This window comes from Chiloscyllium plagiosum, chromosome 1, assembly GCF_004010195.1.
Source record: "Chiloscyllium plagiosum isolate BGI_BamShark_2017 chromosome 1, ASM401019v2, whole genome shotgun sequence".
Classification (NCBI taxonomy): domain Eukaryota; kingdom Metazoa; phylum Chordata; class Chondrichthyes; order Orectolobiformes; family Hemiscylliidae; genus Chiloscyllium; species Chiloscyllium plagiosum.
Window position 1 is genome coordinate 63,740,192 of NC_057710.1, and position 24,164 is coordinate 63,764,355.

General features: G+C 40.9%; 1 protein-coding gene across 6 annotated transcripts in view; it reads right to left on the reverse strand.

Moving 5' to 3' along the window:
- LOC122549029 (potassium/sodium hyperpolarization-activated cyclic nucleotide-gated channel 1-like) overlaps positions 1-24,164 on the reverse strand; it is a 278,409-nt gene that overhangs the window by 81,461 nt on the left and 172,784 nt on the right. For all 6 annotated transcript variants that reach the window (XM_043688170.1, XM_043688180.1, XM_043688200.1 and 3 more), the window contains one exon: positions 23,465-23,611. In XM_043688170.1, coding sequence (XP_043544105.1) covers positions 23,465-23,611 — 147 coding nt within the window. The remainder of the gene's footprint in view (positions 1-23,464; positions 23,612-24,164) is intronic.

Here is a 24,164-nt window from a genome sequence, read left to right on the forward strand (position 1 = left end):
TTCTTACTTTAATTCCTTTTGGATCATCTGACTCTGTTTGATGACTTCAAACCCAGTGAATGAAATGGAGGCCCTGATCCTAATTAGTCATTAATCATGTGGAATGTGCCTTTTTGAGTTAGTTCTCAATTCTGCAGGGATAGAGTATCTCTGCTTGAGCTATATTAGAACTGTGCTGAGGGTGGTTTAAAATAGATTCTATCAAAACTGGTTTCATGTGGTTCTAAAAACACCACAAATAGGTTATAATACACACAGCCCAACTTGTTAGCATATTACTCCAAATATGCTGACAAAGCCAGATGCTAAAAGCTAGCCTCTGTCATTTAGTTATTAAATTTAGCATAATACTAATTTGTTTTCAGCCTTCTGCTGCTATGTTTTGGTTCATAAATTGAACTGTCATCGAAGAGACTTTCAATAGCTATTTGTTTTTGAAACTATTAACTTATATATTTTCATTTCTATTTATGTTGCTTATCTTAAAAAATGTATTTGCTCAAATAGTGACTGCTGATGATATTATCAGAACAGGACAGGATGTGATTCTGAGAAAAATGACATGATCGCTGATGCACTCAGACGTTATCTATGCGATGTTATTTCAGCTCCCTCATACTGTCAGCTAAGAAACAATTCCCAGTAAGACTTCAAATTGATTCCCTTATGACATTCTTACAGTTCTTGGGTTCAACATGAAGCATTAGAAAGCCACAATAGAAGTAGAATAGAATAAAATATGTCAATGCAAACTCGCTGAAACTGTGATTTCTATAAAAAAGTGCTACTTACAGCAATACAGCTGTAAGTTTATTCAACAACCCTCTTGCGTTTAGAATTTCTCAATTACAATTACGTAGACCAACTACAAACTGGCTCAGCTGTGAGATTGCACATCCCATAATAGAGCTTGGAGTAATGTGGATTACTGGGCATGATGGCTAAAATGTTTACATTTTTAAATGGGAATGATATGATCTGCCTTTTCAGAGCTGATTGTGTGACTAGTTTTTGAAGACCTTAAACAATGAAAGTGAGGAGTTAACATTCTTAAGAGAATGTTGACTTTCCATAAAATATTTGCATTCCTCTTTTCCCACCGGTATAATTTTCTTTTGCACAGCAAACACAAGTCACTCATGCTGACAAATAGATACATTCCAGATACAATGGGAAAACTGTTTGCCTGAAAGTAAGGACAGAGGAAGACAATATTCCTATTTAACTTTCAATTTCTGGGGCTGCAATGGCCGAGTAGTATCAGTACTGGATTGTTATTCCAGAGACCCAGGTAATGTTCTGGGGACTCAGGTTCAAATCATCCCATAGCAGATAGTGAAATTAAAATTCAATAAAAAATTGAAATTAGGGGAGTCTAATGAGGACCATAAATCTGCTGCTGACAGTTGGGAAAAACTCACCTGGTTCACTAATGCCCTTTGGGGAAGGAAACAACCATCCTTATCTGGTCTGGCCTACATGTGACTCCAGACTCATAGCAATATGGTTGACTATTAACAGTCTTCTGGGCGATTAGGGATGATCAATAAATGCTGGCCTGGTCAAAGATACCCACATCCCATGAATGACTTCAGTGCAAATATGTGTGACTTAGTATAGATGACAGGAAAGATCGCTAATGTTCCCACCCTAATTGTGTAGCCAATTCATGGTGATCAAAGATCAAAGTTCAGAATTCTGGATTTGACTCATTATTATTCAATGAAAATGAATCCTTTATTTTGTGTTCAGGCATTCAAACCAAGAGTTTTCTTCCTATGGTACACAAGAACATAAAATAAAAGAGTAGGAGTAAAACCGTCAAACCTGCTCTGTGATTCAATAAGATTATCACTGATCTTATTATGGCCTCAACTCCACTTTCCTGCTTGTTCCCCCATAACCCTTGACCCCCATGTTGATCAAAAATCTGTCCTGCTCCACCTTGAACATATTCAATGACTCAGTCTTCACTGCTTTCCAGGAAAGTGAATTCCAAAGATGAACAACCCTTTGAGAGAAGAAAATCCCCTTCATCTCTGTCATCAATGGGACCCCTTTGTTTTTACATTTTGTTTCCATTCTAAATTCCCTCACGTGGTGAAACATCATTAGTATCCAAACTTGTCAAGCCCCCTTAGGAACATAGCCACAGGAGTAGGCCATTCAGCCCCTTGAGCCCATTCAATTAAATCATGGCTGATTATGGCCAAACTTCAAACACCTGCCTTTTGCCCATATCACTTAATAAGTTTATTTAACAAAATGCATCTATCTCAGATTTAAAATTAACAATGGAACCAGCATTCATGGCATTTGTGGAAGAGAATCCCAACATCTACCATCTTTTGTGTGTCGAAGTGCTTCCTAACATCTCTCCTGAACAATCTGGTCCTTATGCTTCAATAATATCATCTATCATTCATTGGAAGTTGAATGAGTATAGGCCCTTTTCCACATAAGAAAACCTTGCCATCTCAGGAACCCATTTAGTGAACATTCTCTGAAATGCTTCTAATGCAAAGTCATCCCATCTTAGGTAGGGAGACCAAAACTGGCACACAATTCCCTAGATGCTGTCTCATCAGTGGCTGTGTAGTTTTAGCAAATCTTCCTTACATTTTTGTTCCATTTATGTTTATAATAAAAGTCAACACTCTGTTATCATTCCTGATTACTTGGCGTACTTATTTGCTAATATTTTTTGATCCATATACAAGGACACCCAGAACCCTCAATGCTGCTGCATTCTGAAGTTTCCCTTCAATTAAATAACAATTTGTTTTTCAATCCTGCCTACAAAAGGGGACAACATCACATTTTCCTTCTTTATACAGGTCATTCTGGTATAATGCGTTTTGTTAACATGAATTGGCTATAACGTGATAAATGAATCATGGACGTTGTTTGGATAACATGAACTTTCTACTGAATGAGTATACTGATATTTTAAAAGTGACCTTGTATACCACGATTTTCTATTATGGTTTTCTGTAGCACAATTTTCTAGCGGGTTGTAGAGGAACACAACGGTTATGTTTTAACAAACGACCTGTCTTCCATCCTCCAATATTTTGGCCACTCACTTAACCTTTCTCCATCACTTGAATTGAATTGAATTGAATTGAATTGCATTTATTGTCATGTGTACTGAGGCACAGTGGAAAGCTTTGTCTTGCGAGCAATACACAGTTAAGTAGCATAGATAGTAAATAATAGGTAAACAGCAGCAAAAAACAAAACACAGGTACAGGCGAATGTTAAGATGTTGTGAGTCCATTCAGTATTCTAACAACAGTTGGGTAGAAACTGTTTTGGAACCGGCTGGTGCATGTGCTCAGGCTCCTGTACCTTCTCCCCAATGGTAGAGGTTGTAGAAAAACATTGCCAGTGTGGGATGGATCTTTGAGAATGCTGGCAGCCTTTCCTTGACAGTGGGCCTGGTAGATAGATTCTACAGATGGGAAGTTGGCCTTTGCGATTGTCCAGGCCGAGTTCACCACTCTTCCAGTCGTTCCACCTCTGTGCTGTTAATGTGTAGGGGGGGGCATGAGTAACATCCCGCCAAAAGTCAGTAATGAGTTCCTTGGTTTTGCCAGAATTGAGACCTCAGTTGTTCTCAGTGCACCATTTTTCCAGGTCTTCCACCTCCCATTTGTAGTCTGTTTTGTTGCTGTTTGAGATTAAACTGACTATGGTGGTGTCACCAGCGAACTTGTAAATGGCATTAGGCTGGTATTTGGCCAGCCTGTCATGACCAGCCTTTCAAAGCACTTCATGACCACCGAAATTAGGGCCACTGGGCGGTGGTCATTGAGACATGCTGCATGAGCCTTCTTAGGCACAGGGATCATGTTGGCCCTCTTGAAACAGGCAGGGACAGTGTCCTGCCTCAGGGAGAGATTGAAAATGTCTGAGAAAACCTCTGCCAGTTGATCTGTGCATGCCTTGAGTGCACGGCCTGGTACTCCGTCTGGTCCCATCGCTTTCCTTGGATTCACATGAAGTAAAACTGATCTGACCTCTGATGCAGTGACTTTGGGATAGGTTTGTCAGGACTTGTCAGAATAGGTGTTACCTCTCCACCAAAATTCTGCTCAAAGCGAGCACAGAAGGCGTTGAGACTATCTGGGAGGGATGTGTCATCGTCTGCTATCTTGCACTGTCTCTTTTTAGAACCTGTGATGTCATTCAGTCCTTGCCATAATCGCCGAGTGTCTGTCTGGGTCTCTACTTTGGATTGGTATTGGTCCTTGGCTGTCTTAATGGCTCTGCAAAAGGTCATACTTGGATTCCTTATATTTGAGTGGGTCTTCTGATCTAAAGGCCTCACACCTGGTTTTCTATATATCCTGATTCATCCAGGGTTTCCTGTTGGGGAACACCCAGATTGACTTCCTCAGTATGCAGACCTCCATACACTTGCTGATAAAGTCTGTGACGGTGGTGGCGTACTCGTCCAAGGTACCTGCGGACTGTTTGAACATGGTCCAATCAGCCGATTCCAGACAGCACCAGAGTTGATCCTCTGCCTCCTCCGACCAGCATTGGACCTGTATCCATGAGGGGGTCTCCTGCCTGAGTTTTTGCCTGTAAGCCGGGAGAAGAAGCACGGCATTGTGGTCGGAGTTCCTGAAATGGAGGGTGGGGGATGGAGTGGTAGGCATTCTTCACAGTGGTGTAGCAGTAGTCTAAAATGTTCAGGCCCCTAGTGGGGCAGGTAATATTCTTTGGTACTTGGGCAACACCTTCCTTAGATTGGCTTGATTGAAGTTGCCAGTTACAATTAACAAGGGTTTGGGGTGTTCTGTCTCCAGAGTGTTAGTCGTTAGAGCTTGCTCAACCTTTGCTTGTGGTGTTACGTACACAGCAGTTAGTATCGCAGCGATAAATTCCCATGATGGATAGAAGGGGCAGCATTGTAAACTGTTTCCAACTTCTTTACAACTAATCCTACTTACTTTTGAATCATCGGTAAATTTGCATTACATGAAGTCTGTTCCTTCACTCAAGTCACTTGTATAAATCAGATATGGTAAGGCCTCAGCACTGATCCGTGTTTTGCTCAATTAGTTACAGTTTGCCAACCTGAAAATAATTGATTTATCCCGATTCTGTGGTGAGGTGAAGTGAGTTTTGTGGAGATTAAGGACTTGCTGACAAGCTTGGGGACCAGTGAGAGACCCTGTATTGCCTCCTGATAATATGTGCTACTGATAGGAAGTGTCCATTATTCATTCAGTAGTGGAACGTCTACCTCAGGATCAAGGATCCCTCGAGGCACCACTAGCTGCAGTGGAATGGTGGCTGCTGTCAGAATGAAATTGTACAGGTTGCAGATAAGTAATGACAGGAGGTGTTTTGTGGAGTGGAGCCTCTCAGCAGAGAGTTTGGGGGTGCTGGTGCCAACAGCAGGGGGTGCGATGAAGCTCATTCCCACCACTTAATGGCCTGCATTGGTTGTGGTGTGGAACATCTGATTACTCACATCCCCCTGCCCTGGCCTCAAATTTTTGATGAGGTGGGAAGGCAGTGGTGAGCTTGCACATGACCCTCCTGCCTAATTATACACTCTCAAAACTTTAAAAATGACTCAACAGCGATCATAAAACCTTCTCATTTGTTTCCTGTTGGTTTGCTAATCATCTATCCATATTAATAGATCACTCTTAATATCACAGATCCCACACTTTGTTGTATCTTTTATCTATCACCTTATCAAATCCCCTTTGGAAATGCAAAAGTACTCCAACTAATGATTCCTCTATATATACCCTGCTTGTTACATACTGATGAACCTCTCATAACTTTGTCAACTGGAGATCCTTTTTAAAAAAAAACATGTTGACTCTACCTGATTGTATCTTAATTTTCTATTACTACTTCTTTAATAATGGATTCTAGCATTCTCCCAATGACAGATATTAAGGTATCTGGCTAAATGTTCCAACTTGGCCAGGCTGCTTTGGTTTAAAAGTTCCCAGATTGCTTAATGTTTGGTTCAGAAGTTGGAAATGGGAGGGGCTAAGGGTGAACAGATGCGAGATGCCCTAATGGGCCAACCTATCCTTGAAGCAGATTCTATGGGTCTGGTCACTGTGGAGGAATGTTGATTAGAAAGAGGCCTGTCTTAGTTCCCTAATACTCTCCTTGGCCCCTCATACTAGCCATTCTGACTCAATAAAAACTCATGCCTATTTGTCAGTAAACTCTAAATACATAACCAGTGGGTCATTTAACAATAGCAAGTGTGATAGTGCTCCATTCAGAATTTTTGAAAATTAAGTACTGCTCTTACAAACCTATAGAAGTGTCAATCTAATAGGATATTAAAATAGCAGTAACTGAGGTAGGAAATACTCCACATATCTGTTACTTGTCCAAACAACATTGTGACATTGACAAAATTGCTCATGGTCAAAACACATTATGAAAGCCACAATAAATTCCTACATTGGTGCCAGCGTGGTTGGGAGTACGGGGAGTGGGGTCAAAGAGTGCTGACACTGGGTGGGAATTCGTGAATTAGGTGCCTGCCAATTTTAAGTTGCTCCTACGTCATCCTACTGTTGCAAAAATCCAGTGCAACTTATTCATTTTGAGAGATTTTTTTCTTAAAATAGACTGGTTCAAAGACATTGAGAAAGGTGGTCTGGAAGATGATTTTCCAGAATAGTACTGTGCAAATTTGTATGGTTTAATTTGTATGTAATGGTAAAAATGAATCAATAAGGAAACACTGACCATAATGCAATTTAATTCCATATTATGCTTAAAAATAACTTACTCGAGTCAATGTTGTGAACTCTTAAATATTTCCAGGCAATTAGGAATGGGTAACATTGCTGACCTAGCCAGCGACACCCAAATCCCATTAATACATTTTAAACACGATCAAAGCCAACTACATGAGTATGATGGGAGAGCTAGCTATAGTAGATTGATTAATAGACTAAAAGCTATAGGAGGAAATATGCAGTGGAAAACAGTTTAAAACAAACCATTTTAAAATATTTTTAAAAATACATTCCATTGGAAAATGAAATGTCAGTGACAAAGGTCCAACCATAACTTATTCAGGAGGCTAAGGGTTGTATTAATTGAATGAAGAGGTTTATAACATTGGAAAGAATGATCGCCAGTCTGAGTACTAGGAATTGTTTTTCAAAACCAGTAAAGTTGGTGAAAAAGAATAAAACACAAGATGAGAGTAAGTTAGCCAGGAATATAAAGTGTCTAAAAACGAAAAGGCAGCTGAAGTAAACATTGGTGCAGAGCCAGGTAAAATTATCACAGTCACTGAATAAATGCTGTGTTTGTCCTATTCAGAGTATAAGATACAAATTACATAATAGAAGTAGAGATTAATTTTGGAGTTTAAAGAAGAAGAGGAAATGAAGGTAATTAGTATCAGCAGAGAAAACATACTGGGAAACTTCCGGAATCAAAATCAACAAAGCCCAAGGACCCGATGGCTTATAACGTATTCTGGAAGAGATAAATTCCCTAGATTCTGGAATGGTCTCAGTAAATTGGAAGTTAGAAAATATAACTCTGCAATCAAGAGAGGAGGGAGAGAGAGAACACCCAAATGTCAGTTAGCTTGGCATCAGTCTTTGGGAAAGTCGTGGAATCTGTTATTTATGAAATGTCAACATTGCAATTAAAAAATCATAACATACTTAGAACAAGTTAATGTGGTTCTCCAAAAGGAAAATCCTATTTCTTGAGAATCTAATAGTAGTGAAGATAAAGGGGAATGAACAGATATAGCATGGCCTGGATTTTCAAAGGACATTTGATAAGATGCCACACAAAAGTTGAATGCACAGGCGATGGAATTGGGGATGATACATTGGCATGGAAAGAGGACTGTTTAATGGTCAAGATTTAATGGGCAGGAAGCCAAGAGTAGGGATAAATGGAGCATTTTCAAATTGGCCTGACTGTGAACTCTGGAGTGCTGAAAGTTTCTGTGCTGGAGCCTCAGCTATTTATAATCTACCTTCATTACACAGACACAGTGTAACATGTCCAAGTTTGCTGACCACGTAAAGTTAGATGGGAGTGCAAGGTGTGAGGTTGCAAAGCAACATAGACAGGTTAAGTGACTGAGCAATAACATGGCAGGTGCAACATCATGTGCTGACCAATGGGCCAAATGACCTATTTCTGCATTGTAACATTTCTATAATTCTGTGAAGTATGAGATTATTTACTTTGATCATGGGATTAGGAAAGCAGAATTTTTTGTTTCAAAAAGCATGAAGCTTATAACTGTTTATGTTCAGAGAAACTTGGTGAACTTGTACAGAATGTGAGGCTCCAGGTATATGAAGTATGTAGGAAAGCAAATTGCATGTTGAGCTTCATTGCAAGTGAATTGGAGAATATGAAGAAATCAGGCTAAAGATGAGAACACACCTGAATACTGTTTACAATTTTTGTCTCCATATTTAAGGAATTGAAGGCAGTACATGAAAGTTCAATGGATTGGTCCTTGAGATAAGAGGTCAAGTAAATTGGGTCCATGTTCTCCAAAGTTTAGAAGAATGTGAGGTGGTCTAATTGAAACTTTCAAAATTATGAAGAGTCTTGATCAGGTAGATACCAAGATATTGTTTCCCCTTAGCTGGGAAATCTAGAACAAGGGTTCACAGTTTCAGGATCATTTAGAACTGGGATGAACTTTCTTCACTCAAAAGATTCTGAATCTTTGGAATTCTACAATCCACAGTGTTGTGGATGCATTGTCTTTGAATGTATCTGAGGCTGAATTAGACCGATGTTGGTGTCCCAGGGGATCAATATATTTGGGAAATCAGTGGTAAAGTGGAGTGTAATGAACGATTAAGATTAATTGTGCTCATGCTGAGTGATGGAACAGAACTGATAGACCACATAGTCTTCTGCACTGAGTACTTATACACTTAAGATTTGTAATCTCAGGACATTCCAAAGTGTTATTAAATGCTGATTAAGTGTTTTCTGGCATCATTACCATTGCATAAGTAAGAGTTTCTGATTCTGAGGGGGAAACTGAAAAGTGACTTCACAGGAGGGCTGTGATTTGATTGGCTAGTAAAGGGTCTGCCAAATTTGAAATTGTGTTAAATTGAATTTTGTTAATTTATTGGTTACAACTTATTTTTTGGTTAAAACTTGAATAAATAGGGATACAAAAATAGTTAAAAAAAAATTTTAAAATCAAATTCAAAACTAATAAAATTATGATGGATGGTCAGGTGATGTGGGATCTGGAGGTCCCCATTGTGGTTCCCAGTGACCATGCCTGTAGTAAATGTTGGTTGCGGGAAGAACTCTGGCTCCGGCTTAGAGTCAATGACCTGGAGTCTGAGCTTCAAACGTTGCGATACATCAGGGCAGGGGAGAGTTACCTGGATGCTGTATTCCAGGAGACAGTCACACCGCTTAGACTATCTAACTTGGACTCAGCCAGTGGTCAGGGACAGGAGGGTGTGGCTGTGAGTGAGACAGATAGAGGGATCCAGGAGATGGAGATGCAGGAGCCTCAACCTGTGTCCTTGTTCAATAAGTTCAAGAGTTTTGCTACCTGTGTGGAAGGGAATGGGGACTGCACAGAGGACAAGCTGACTGGCCTCAGTACCGTGGTGCAGAGAGCCATTCAAGTGGAGGAAGAGAAGCGAAATGTTCTTATAACTGGGGATAGTATAGCAAGAGGCATAGACACGGTTCTCTGTGACCAGGATTGAGAGTCCCTAAGGTTGTGTTGCCTGCCTGCTACTTGGGTTCGGGATATCTCATCTGGGCTGCAGAGCAACTTGGAGTGGGAGGGCAAAGATCCAGTGGTCGTGGTCCACATAGGTACCAATGACATCGATAAAACTAAGGCAGGGGTTCTGCTTTGAGAGTATGAACAGCTAGCAGCTAAATTAAAAAGCAGAACCAAAAAGGTAATCATCTCTTAATTACTACCTGAGCCACGAGCTAATTGGCACGGGGTCAATAAGATTAAGTTGGTAAATACGTAGCTCAAAGATTGGTGTGGAGAAATGGGGTTGAATTCATGGCACATTGGCACCAGTACCGGGGAAGAAGGGGTCTGTTCCGATTGGACAGTGGTCATTTGAACCGTACTGGAACCAGAGTCCGAGCAAATTGCATAACTAGGGTTGTAGACAGGGCTTGAAACTAAATGGGGGGAGAGGGCTCAGTGACAGGTGAAATTAGAAAACCCGAACTAAAGGAGGAGGTAGGAGTGCAGAAGTCAGGTGAGATTATGAAAATCTCCAGCACAGACACAAATAGGACAGAATGTATGGAAAGGGTTAGCAATCAAACTTCAAGCACACTGCATAAATGAATGACAATGAAAAGAGGGATTGTTAATACAGGACTGAAGGTGTTATATTCAAATGCACACAATATACCGAATAAAATATATGAGCTTGTGGCGCAAATCGAAATTGGCAGGTATGATGCAGTGGGCATCATGGAGACGTGGCTACAAGGGGATCAGGATTGGGAGCTGAATATTCAAGGATATGCATCCTATCAAAAAGATAGGCAGTTGACAGAGGAAGTGATGTTGCCTGATGAGTAAGAAATAAAATTAAATCAATAGCAGGAAAAGGTGTATGGTCAGATGGGTAGAATCTGTGTGGGTAGAATTGAGGAACTGCAAAAGGTACAAAAAACCATGGTTAGAGAGTTACGTACAGGCCTCCAAATGACAGTCAGGAGCTGGGGCACAAGATACACCAGGCGATAGAAAAGATGTATAGGAAAGGGAAAGTTGCAGTGATCACGGGGATTTCAATATCCAGATGGAGCAGGAAAATCATGTTGGGGGTGGATTGCAAGAAAAGGAATTTGTGGAATGTCGAGAGATGGATTTTTTTTGGAGCAGGTTGTGGTGGTGCTCATGAAGGAACAGGCAGTACAGCATTTAGTGTTGTGCAATGAGGCAGACTTGATAAGGGAGCTTAAGGTAAGAGGAACCCTTAGAAGCAGAGATCATAATATGATTAAATTTATTCTGCAATTTGAGAGGGAGAAGATAGAATCAGAGGTAATGGTATTACAGCTGAATAAAGGCAACTAGAGAGGCATGAGGGAGGAGCTGGGAGAATTGACTGGGAGAGGAGCCGAGCAGGAAAGTCAGTGGAACAGCAGGAGTTTCTGGGAGTAATTCAGGAAACACAGCAGAGATTCATCCCGAGGAAAAACAAGCATGGTACAGGGAGGATGAGGCAACCATGGCTTACGAGGGAAATCAGAGATAGCATAAAAGCAAAGGAGAAAACATATAATGTGGCAAAGGGCAGTGGGGAACTAGAGGATTGGGAAGCTTACAAAGACGAACAGAGGGCAACAAAGAAAGAAAGAAGTTAGAGAGAAGAAGGTTGAGAGGTGACTTAATAGAGACATATAAGATAATCAGAGGGTTAGACAAGGTGGACAGGGAGAGTTTTTTTCCAAGTATGGTGACGGCGAGCATGAGGGGGCATAGCTTTAAATTGAGGGGTGATAGATTTAGGGCAGATATGAAAAGGTAGTTTCTTTACTCAAAGAGTAGTAAGGGTATGGAATGCTTTGCCTGCAATGGTAGTAGATTCACCAACCTTAAGTACATTTAAGTCGTCATTGGACAAGCATATGGACGTACTTGGAATAGTGTAGGTTAGATGGGCTTCAGATTGGTATGACAGGTCGTGCAACATCGAGGGCCGAATGGCCTGTACTGCGCTGTAATGTTCTATGTTCTATGAAATAATGAAGGAGAAGATTCAATATGAGGGTAAGCTAGCCAATAATATAAAGGAAGACTGTAAGAGTTTCTTTAGATAAATAACAGGAAAACAAGAGGCAAAAGTGGATATTGGGCCACTGGAAATTGACGCTGGAGAGATAGTAGTGGTGAACAAGGAAATGGCTGAGGAACCGAATAATTATTTTGCATCAGTCTTCACAGTGAAAGACACAGGTAATATCCCAAAGATTCAAGAGAGTGAGGGGGCAGAGCTGAGTATGGTGGCTATCACCAAGGAAAAGATGCTAGAAAATCTGAATGGCCTGAAGGTGGATACGTCACCCGGACCAAATGGGCTACACCCCAGAGTTCTAAGGGAGATAGCTGAAGGGATAGTGGAGGCATTCGTAGTGAATCTTTAGAATCAGGGAGGATTCCAGAGGACTGGAAAATCGCTAACGTGACACCCCTGTTTAAAAAGGGAGTAAGGCAAAGATGGAAACTTACAGACCGATTATCCTAACCTCGGTCATGGGTAAGATCCTGAAATCCATTGTGAAGGATGAGATTTCTGAATATTGGCAGTGTGTGGTAAAAGAGGGCAAAGTCAGCAAAGTTTCATCAAAGGGAGGTTATGCCTGACAAATCTGCTAAAATTCTTTGAGGAAGTACCGAGCAAGTTAGACCAAGGAGAGCTAATGCATGTCATCTACCTGGACTTCAAGAAGGCCTTTGACAAGGTGCCACACAGGAGACTACTGAGTAAGATAAGGGCCCATGGTGTCAGAGGCAAGGTGCTAGCATGGATAGAAGCTTGGCTGTCTGGCAGAAAGTGGAGAGTGGGGATAAAAGGATCCTTCTCAGGTTGGCAGCCGGTGAGAAGTGGAGTTCTGCAAGGCTCTGTGTTGGGACTACAATTTTTCACTTTATGCATTAACGATCTAGATGAAAGAACTGAGGAAATTCTGGCTCAGCTTGCAGATGATACAAAGATAGGTAGAGGGACAGGTGCCTTTGAGGAAATGGGGAGGCTGCAGAAAGATTTGAACAGATTAGGAGAGTGGGCAAAGAAGTGGAAGATGGAGCACAATATGAGATAAACTCAATGACCTGGACTGCATAGCCTTCTGTGGCAATTAATTCCATGGATTCACCACTGTTTGGCTGAAGAAGTTTCTCCTTATCTCTGTTCTAAAAGGTTTCCCTTTACTCTAAGGCTGTGCTCTCGGGTCCTAGTCTCTCCTACCACGGAAATATCTTCCCGACATCTACCCTGTACAGACCATTCAGTATTCTGTATGTTTCAATTAGATCTCACCTCGTCCTTCTAAACTCCAAGTATAAACCCAGAGTCCTCAAATACTCCTGATATGTTAAGCTTTTCATTCCTGGAACCATTCTCGTGAACTTCCTCTGAACACGCTCCAGGGTGAGACATCTTTACTGAGTTATGGGACCCAACTGCACACAATACTCCAAATGCAGTCTGACCAGAGCCTTACAGAGCTGCTGAAGTACATCCCTGCTTTACATTCAAGTCCTCTCAAAATAAATACCATCATTGCATTTGCCTTCCTAACCACTGACTCAACCTGTAAGTCTATCTTGAGAGCACTCCCAAGTCTCTTTGTACTTCAGACTTCTGAATTTTCTCCCCATTTAGAAAATAGTCCATCCATCTATTCTTCTTACCGCTTCCTCATACTTTCCCACATTGTACTCCATCTGCCACTTCTTTGCCCATTCTCCTAACCTCTCCAAATTCTTCTACAACTTACCATCTCCGCAATGCTATCTCTCCCTCTACCTATCTTTGCCTTGTCTGCAAACTTAGCCAGAATACCCTCAGTTCCTTCATCTAGATCGTTAATGTATAAAGTGAAAGGTTGTGTTCCCAACACTGAGCCTTGCGGAACACCACTTGTCACTGGCTGCCATCCCGAGAAGGACCCTTTTATCCCCACTCTCTGCCTTATGAAAGACAGTCAATCTTCTATTCATACCAGCACCTTGCCTCTGACACCATGGACCCTTATCTTACTCAGTAGCCTCCTGTGCGGCAACATGTCAAAGGTCTCCTTGATGTCCAGGTAGATTACATCCATTGGCTCTCCTTGGTCTAACCTGCTCGGTACTTCCTCAAAGAATTTTAGCAGATTTGTTAGGCATGACCTCCCCTTGATGAAACCATGCTGACTTTGTCCTATTTTACCATACACTTCAAGTATTCATAAATCCCATCCTTCACAATGGATTCCAGGATTTTACCCATGACTAATCGGTCTGTAAGTTTCTATCTTTTGCCTTACTCCCTTTTTAAACAGGGGTGTGAAGTTAGCGATTTTCCAGTCCTTTGGGACCATCCTTGATCCTAGTGATTCCTAAAAGATCACTACTAACACTGTGTCTTCAGCTATCTCCCTCAGAACTCTGGGATGTAGTCCACCTGGTCCAGGTGATTTATCCACCTTCAGGCCATTCAGTTTTTCTAGCATCTTCTCCTTGATGATGGCCACTATACTCAGCTCTGCCCCCTCACTCTTGGATTTTTGGGATATAACTCATGTCTTCCACAGTGAAGACTGATGCGAAGTAATTATTCAGTTCCTCAGCCAATTCCTTGTTCATCACTACTATTTTTCCAGTGTCATTTTCCAACAGCTCTTGTTTTCCCCTTATACAATCAAAAGAAACTCTTACAGTCTTCCTTTATATTACTGGCTTGCTTACCCTCATATTTAATCTTCTCCCTCCTTATTTCTATTTTTGTTGCCCTCTGTTGGTCTTTGCAAGCTTCTTAATTCTCTGGTTTCCTCCTGCCCTTCATTTTCGTGCTAATCCTGACTTCCCTAGACAGCCACGATTTCCACATCCTCCCTGTACTACGCTTCTTTTTCCCTCAGGATGAATCTCTGCTGTGTCTCCTGAATTACTCCCAGAAACCCCTGCCATTGCTGTTCCATTGTCTTTATTGTTAGGCTCCATTCCCAGTCAATTCTATCCAGATCCTCCCTCCTGCCTTTATTCAGCTCTGACATCGTACCCTCTGATTTTTTCTTCTCCCTCTCAAATTGTAGAGTAAATTCAATCATATTATGATCACTGCCTCTGAAGGGTTTGTTCCCCTTAAGCTCCCTTATCAAATCTGTCTCATTGTACAATACTAAATCCAGTATTGCCTGTTCCCTAGTCGGCTCCACCAAAAGCTCTAAAAAGCCATCTCGTAGACATTCCACAAATTATTTTTTTTGCAATCCATGCCAACCTGGTTTTTCCCAATCTACGTGCATTTTGAAATCCTTCATAACCACTGTAACTTTCCCTTTCCTACACATCTTTTCTATGTCCTGGTATATCTTGCACCCCAGCTCCTGACTACTGTTTGGAGGCCTGTACATGGCTCCAACTGTGGTTATTTTACGTTTGCAGTTCCTCAATTCTATCCACACAGATTCTATACCATCTTCCTCAACTATCTGCTCTTAGTTGCACATTACCCTCTATTTTCCCTGTGCCAAATAGCTAGCTTACTAGCTATCATAAAATATGTAACTCACCTCAAGATGTGATGCACTCAGGCTACATTTTTAGCAAAGAACTAAATGTAACCAACATTTTTCTCAATCCTCATTCAGAATGTAGGATGAGTTTAGATTAGATTTGGAGCTGGAACAAATGGGCTCCTTAGGTTTGCTACCCCACTTGACACTTACATTAAGTCACAAAAAAAGTTGCAATTTCTGTCAAGGTATAAGACTGCTTTTGGCAGCAGATTTCATGGAGTACACTTTAAAACCTATTTTATTCTGTTATATACCTCAAAGACTCCCCCAAAATACTAGCAATTCATGTAATATTCCAGGCCTCTGTCATTATTATTGACTATAAGACCATAAGACCATAAGACATAGGAGCGGAAGTAAGGCCATTCGGCCCATCGAGTCCACTCCGCCATTCAATCATGGCTGATGGACATTTCAACTCCACTTACCCGCATTCTCCCCGTAGCCCTTAATTCCTTGTGACATACAAGAATTTATCAATTTCTGCCTTGAAGACATTTAGCGTCCCAGCCTCCACTGCACTCTGCGGCAATGAATTCCACAGGCCCACCACTCTCTGGCTGAAGAAATGTCTCCACATTTCTGTTCTGAATTTACCCCCTCTAATTCTAAGGCTGTGTCCACGGGTCCTAGTCTCCTCGCCTAACGGAAACAATTTCCTAGCGTCCACCCACTCCAAGCCATGTATTATCTTATAAGTTTCTATTAGATCTCCCCTTAATCTTCTAAACTCCAATGAATACAATCCCAGGATCCTCAGTTGAATTCACAGACTAGTTGAATTCATAATGGCTGATGTGTCATTCATCAAATTCACAATTCCAATGCACGCTAAAATAGGAGTATATATTGAAACTTTACAATCCCTGCAAATTTGTATTATTGAAGCATATGGTTGGAAAATTGAAGGGTATGCATTCAAATTGTGGACACATTATCCTGCCAAGATCAGCTGACTGTAGCAGCATATAATTGAAATGTCTTCCTTTGGACTTATGTTTTGTTATAATAGAGGTTCTGTGTTACATGAACAATGTCACTTCAGCTGTGCCTAGAATAATGCAAAATTCAAACAAAAATATCAGATCAAGATGATTCAATAAAAATTCACCAATTTGTAATAAATAATTAATTTAAGATGTTCTACATTATTTCTGATTGAGAACTGATATTTGACACTATCTGAAGCACATCTTTATTTTACGTCTTTATCATCATGTTGAAAAATACGAGTGCAGTCAATTGAAATAAGAGAATATTATCTGCTACTCTCTTAAAAACTGCTGGGTTATGACAAATAGGATTCATTAACACCTCCTTAGATTTGATATCCATGGACACAGAACTCCATTGACACCACTCAGGACTTGGCTTAGCTATCTGACTGAGAATTAAAGATTTATACTGTAGTATCAAAAAACTGAACAAATAAGGAAGGATTGCCCCAGCAATCCAGAAGCCAAAAGTGGATCTTTGAACTGATATGTATTCCTACAATTTGCTGCTTTTATTACAACTACTAAATAATAGATTTTTTAACTCCAAATGGTAATTCAATGTGGCATTAAAAAAGTGTGTCTGAGTGTGTTTTTTTGGGGGGGGCGTTGGTGGTGAGCAGTTGGCACTGCCACTGAAATTACAGGGTGAGGATGTTATCTTTACACCTCTGTAACCTAGTTCGAGATTCAACCCAAAATGGTGGGATGGAAGACTATGGAATGGGTATGGAGGTCTGAAGACACCACTGAGCAAGCACAGGAATGCAGCTCTAAATACTGCCCTGCTGTGTGCTGACTTCACAATGTCAGTCTACAAGGTTAGTCTGGATATTGAATGATGTCACGTTGCCCACCCCTCTCTTCAGAAGAGTAAACAGATCAAGTTTCATTCTGCTTTGATTCAGGCTGAGTATCTGGGGAGCAGATGATGTTCACACTGGATTCCAGAAATGGGTAACATCCCATTGCTCTCCATATGTAAGCAATCCTGTATCTCTGTGCAATACCTGCTCCTTCAATAAAAAAAATCACTATTTATTATGTAATAAGAATTACTCATTTCAGAAAGCCCCAGTTACATTCTTGTCGATAGTGATGATAATTAAGTAGGCAGTTTTAGGATTCTGACTTAACAGCATTTTTGGGAGTATCCTCAAGTGATGGATTAAGACAGCTCAGCAGCTTTTCAAAGGCAACCAGGGATAGAGAGTAAAATCCTCATACTCAAAGAAAATCAAAAGCTAATAATTTTAAATAGTTAACAAATTGAAACAGAAATGTCAAACGTTTAACAATTGTTAAATCAATCTTGCAACTAAGAAAAATCTTTTGCAATAAAATAAAACCAATGACTGCTGATGCTGGAAAACTGAATCAAAAACAATGCTGAAGGAACTCAGCTATTCTGGCAGCATCTGTGGAGAGAAAGCAGAGTTAACGTTTCGGGTCCAGTGGCCCTTCATTAGCTGACGTGTCTCCACCAAAGCCTTCAGATCCTCCCTACAATATGGGTTTATGAACTGGAGACAAGAGATCTGCCAATATTTTATTTAGGATTAGAAAACTTTTCTTTGTATTATAGATTTTTAACCATACTGCCCAAGATGCCATTTATTTTAATAACTGCTTTAACCTATTCTTTCATCTTTTATGATTTGTACATGACTATCCCCAAATCTGAGGAAGGTGACTCGACCCAAAATGTTAACTCTGATTTCTCTCCACTGATGTTGAACTTTTCCAGCAATTTCTGTTTTTCTTAAACCCAAGTCTTTCTGATCTCATCATCCCCCTAAAACTGTATGATTAAACTTGTATTGCATCTCCTCATCACCTATTTAAACCATAACAACTCACTTTTCTCCACTTAGTTTTATCAATCTATTTCATTAACATGTCTAGGAGCTCTTCAAGTTTATTCTAATCTTTCAATCAATGACACTTCCTCAATTTTGTCAACTGCAAATTTCAAAATCCAAACCATTAATGTAAATCAGGCATGATCATAGTGTTATACAGTCATAGAGCCGAACAGCATGAAAACAGACCCTTTGGTCCAACTCATCCATGCTGACCAGACATCCTGATCTGACTTAGTCCCATTTGCCAGGATTTGGCATATATTCCTCTAAACCCTTCTTATTCATGTACCCATCCAGATTCCTTTTAAATGTGGTAATTGAATCTCAGTTCCACCACTTCTTCTGGCAGCTTGTTTCAGATGCACACCATCCTCTTTATGAAAAGGTTACCCCTTAGGTCCCTGTTAAATATTTCTCCTCTCACCTTAAACCTATGTCCAAAAGACATTGGCTATTTACCTTATCAGTGCTCCTCATGATTTTATAAACCTCTATGAGGTCACCTCTTAGTGTTTGTTGCTCCAGGGAAAAAGGCCCTAGCCTATTAAGCCTCTCCATTTAACTCCTATCTTCCAATCTTGGCAACATTCTTATAAATCTTTTTTGCACATTCTCCTGTTTAACAACATCCCTCCTATAGAATGGGTGACCAGAATTGTACACAGTATTCTAAAATTCAGCCTCAACGATGTATTATACAACTGCAACATGATATCCCAGCTCCTATACTCAATGTTCTGACCAACGAAGGCAAACATGTCAAATGCCATTTTCAACGCCCTGTCTACCTTTGACTCCACTTTAACCAACCATGCATCTGCACCCCTCAGTCTCTCTGTTCAACAACACTCTCCAGGGCCTTACCATTAATTGTCTAAGTCTTGGCCTGATTTGCCTTTCCAAAATTCAATGCCTCATAGTTATCGAAACTAAACTGCATCTGCCACTCCTCGGCCCATTGGCCGTTCCGATCAAGGCCCCATTATACTCTGAGGTAATCTTCTTCACTGTACACTACATCTCCTATTTTGGTGTCACCTGCAAACTTACTAATCCTGCCTCCTATATTCACATCTAAATCATTTATAAAAATTATGAAAAACAGCCAACCCAGCATTGATACTTGTGGCACACAACTGGTCACAGGCCTCCAGTCCAAAATCATCCTTTCACCACCACCCTCTACTTTCAAGCTAATTTTGTATCCAATGCTAACTTCCCCCGCATCCCATGTAAACTAACCTTGTTAACCAGTCCACCATGCAGAACATTATCAAACACTTTATTGAAGTCCATTCAGGCAATCTTGACCACTCTGCCTCCATCAATCTTCTTTGTCACCTCTTCAAACAACTCAATCAAGTTAGTGAGACACTATTTTCCACACACATCATCATGCTGACCATCAGTCCTTATCTTGGTACCAAACTGTGGGGAATATCAATGTATTATTTCTTCCAGTCCAAAAAGTGGTCAATCACCATAATTTTCCATTGTCTACTGCTGAGTCAATTTTATATCCAATCTGCTACTACCTTTCTTTTTCACTTCATGGGTTTTAGTTTTAATAATAAGCATAATATGTGAGTTTTGATCAAATACATTGGACAGACTCTTAAGGGGCCTGAACAAAATGGGCGATGGCGAGTTTTGGAACAAAATCAGATGACAGGTCTCGTGAGGCCTAGCTTGATATCAGAAGCAACTCAATGAATCTTTTAGACTTTTGCTGAACAGTGAGGTGAGTTTCTTGCTTGGTAGTGGTGGGTTGCCAATTTAGGGGGTTGAGAATTTATTAAACACTTTGTTAACACCAAAACTAGCCTCATTTGTTCCAGTTTCCTATGTTACCAAACACGGTGAACAAGCACTTGTCAAGAGTTCTCAACATGAAAATCAGAATGGGTACCTGGAGACTACAGTTCACCACTGGATCTTCCATGTTGCTCAGTATGAAACAGCATCTTACAGTACAATCCATGGGCATCAGCTGTACACATCCTTTGACCAAGGATTTTGGTATCAAACACTGTCGACCCCCTCACAGCCATCATGGCATCTCTCCAATCCACTCGCATGTCATTTAGGAATCACAGACTTTCATCATAGGGTGCACTGGCAACTAATATTGAAAGGTCACTGCAAGGACACTTCCCACAGACAGCTCCAGACACCTAGATTAGACCAGTTTAATTTGCAGGATTGCTCACTTGCTCTCTTAGTGCTCAATCACTTAGTGCCAAAAGCAAGCCTTGTCATGCCATAACTATTAATGCTTTGGCACTTCAGTCAGAGCCAAAGGCTATCAGGGCCATATTGATGTGCTGTCTTGCACACACACAACAGGCTGTTTATCAGTAGAGATCTCTCTGGTGGTAGGGTAGTTATATTTATGAACGGCACGGGGAGACAACTCTCTAACAACCACAGCTTTTGACAACTGTCCACACGACAAACACATTGCACTATTTGTACAAGCAAATAGTCATGCTGAAAACTGGTTGGGGGCTACAGTCCAGTTAAGGGGACTACAGTCCAGTTAAGGGGACTACAGTCCAGTTAAGGGGACAGCTCTGTCTGTCAAAGGGCCTTGGTACTGTCAGTCATGGGCACAGCTTGCAAACAGTCTAGGGGCTTAGCCATGGTCAGACATCAGCTTGGGCCTCTCAAGGTCAGTGGAACTGTCTGACTTTGGTTCATTGTGCTTGGTCTCCACATGCACGTACGGTGGAACTGAGCTGTCAGGACAGTTATTTGGTCATAGGGACATGGAGACTCCAAGGTGGCTCTGGGCAACCAGGCAGAGCCCACATTTGCTAGTGTCCACCACAAGCTACATTCTGTGCCACCACTTATTGTTGTCTAGCCATGAAAATGGCTGGGACAATTCCCAGGGTGGGTCACGTCAATGATACTTTGATGGGCAAAAATTCAGGTTCACTCGGACATTGAAGCATGTGTTTACAAACGCTATCTACACATTACTTGCAATAATTTCTTCACTCATTTACAATGCATGCAGAGGGTCCAGAAGCTGGTCAAAGTGATTCGGGCCATTGGTATCTCAACAATATAGAATTTAGGGACAATGACATAAGTCAGGGGAGGGGCGCAAATGCTAGCCAAAAGCATCGCATCACTTGTGAAATTTCCAAAGCTGCTAGGAGATGAGAGGAACATTGCAATTTAAATATGACCATGGATTGGATTGACTCAATGGTGAGTTTCACATTTGTAATTGGTCTTGGATTGAAAGGGGTTGGAGCAGGGCAGGAACTCTCTTTTTGATGTAATATGTTACACTCTCAGCCAGTGCAACACCTTCATCAAGTTGATGTCCGTGCCATGATCAGGGCCACGGTGGAGCACACAATAATGCTGCTGGAGATGCAGTCCCACTGCTGAGAGAGGTCTTGGAGCAGTCCTCCAGTATCATTTTGAAAGAGTATACCACATCTTCCTGGCATGCGATGTTCTGTTAAAACTAGAGCAGGCAAAGGAGTGATGTGATAAATGCTGAGGAGGCTGGGGAACTGGAGTAGTTTTCAGGGCAGAAGGACGAGACACTGGAAAGGATGAACCTCTCTTTTGTGCATGACAAAGTTCAGCTACATCGGGTAAATACCAAGCCAGAGAGGAGCTGACTGACATTCCGCTCCAGTTAGACACAGCTTGGCACTGATGGCAATCATGGAACGCAAAATAATCATTGATCATAAAGGGTAGCACTTCATTTGGATTGTGGGTGCAAAGTGCAGCCTCTATTCATTTGTTTTGTGTTTGTTATTGCTGGCAGTGAATAAATGTTTACGGTTTGATTTATTTGATAGTTTGTGTGCCTGTGATCTTCTCCTAGTGGACACTGACAATCTGCAGATTTCCAGTGAGGGTCAGAGACAATGATGGGTGAGAAGGCGTTTAGATGGATGTAGCTAAGGACAGGTAAACTGTGTGGCCTGGTGGTGAAACAGTGACTACTGTGCAAGAATGGCATTCTATGTTCAAAATAGTCTCAGCCACACTGACTACATGCTGTGAGCAACATGGCTTTGTGGTTAGGTAGACAAACAAGAGGCTGGAAGAACACAGCAAGCCGGGCAGCATCTGGAGGTGGAGAAGTCAATGCATCGGGTATTAACCTTTCTTCAGGACTGGGGTGGGGTTAGGGGGAGCTACTGATTATATCCAGTCCTCTTTTTCAAGATGGTGCTCGTGCAAGAGGTGCCGACTTTTTGTTAGTATGTGCTGAGTTGTGAATTGTTTTGGGAATGGCAAGTGGTAAACTGGAGATCGAATCCGATGAGAGGGACACCATGGGGTTCGGGTAGATTGTTAATAAAGGATGTTTGGTCAGATATAGTGAGAAAATTTGCTTGGCCTCTTGGCAAAAATCTCTCCAAAACCAACCTGTAAGATTCAGCCCCATATGTTACTACAAGTCAAGATACTGAAAAGTCATTCTTAAAGTTCTTTTCATACTTGTTCAGTTATTTGGTGACCTTAACTTGCTCTCATGCAAGAATAGGTGAGCATAATGTATAAGACAAAGAATTGTTTCTGGGTGAATTGAAGGATGGCCAATGAAATGAGGTGGAAGAATTTACTGTCACTGAAGCTTGTAGAGTATCACTGGCTGCCAGTTTGGGAATTTGACTTTAAGTTGCTTGAAGACATTCTGTTGAGTGAGCCACATTCATTCTTAAATTGTTGAAAGAACACGCTTCACCATTGTAAAGTAGTCGGCGATACTCTTAGGTCAAACCTAGCTCTATTTATAGTTACACAGTTGAAAAATCTTTGTTGTGCCAAAGTGAAAAGAGAATTGATAGGTCCATGCAATTTTCAATCATACAAAGCCCAGATCAGTCGAGCTGATGTGACAACTGCATTCTCTGAATACTCTTTCTGTTGAATGATGAATGTCCTTTAATTGGTAATCTTCAAAGGACCTAAAGTCTTTGAGGACTTGGAAAATGATGAGTAGTGAGATTGAGTACCAATAGCCACATACTTAATAATGTGTTCTGTTCTCAATCAAATGTTAAATAATCAACTGTGCACAATCTAATATGAAACAATCTCTTCCTTCACTCAGGGATTGTGCATTAAAACAGAACTTATTAATATTATTGCCTGATCGGCATTTGATTTTTTGAACAGTTTTTGACATTTGAAGTAATAGTGCAAATGCAAAACTCTCTTATGTGTGTGTCAGCCTCCAATCTAAATTCACCACAACTGTTCAAAATATAAATTAGCAGTATTATTGCTAATAAAATTGAGACAACGTGGAGAAAAATATGTTACCTCCCTAAGTGGATCATTCAATTCTTCTAGAATATTGTCTTCATCGAAGATCTTGCCTTGGTAGCGGTGCTCATAATAGTCATGTATCTTCTGTCGCATTTCAGCAGGAAGCTTGTGGAAAGACATATATTGTTCCACTTGCTTGTACTAAAAGAAAAAGGAGAAATATTATGTTAGATGGGGCAGGAAGAGACATTGAGTGAACAAGCTTACACTACAATGTGTTGTTTTCGAAGAAAAATGATATACAATAAACTGTTGAACAAAACGAAAACAGAGTACACAATATACAGATACTTGAACATAATAAGGAGAAGTGAAAATAAAATGACCATATGTAGTATGTGGTCAGGTTTGAAAAGAATATGTGTGATAAAAAAAATCAGTAAATTTCACTCTTCAATCATTTAGGTGGTACCAAGTCTCAGTTTAAAAACCAGTATGTTGTGATTGAGACAAAGTGGCTGACTTTGGAACATAGTGATTCAACTGCTCAGGTTTATCCTTCTTATCAGTATAATTTCTGTTGACTTAAATAATGGCCATTAAATTGTTCTGCCCCATGGCCCAACATTTCAATTCCCCTTTCCACTCTGCTGAGGACATGTAGGTCCTAGGCCTCCTCCATCGCCGTTCTCTCACCACCCGACTCCTGGAGGAAGAACGACTCATCTTCCACCTCGGAACACTTCAACCCCAG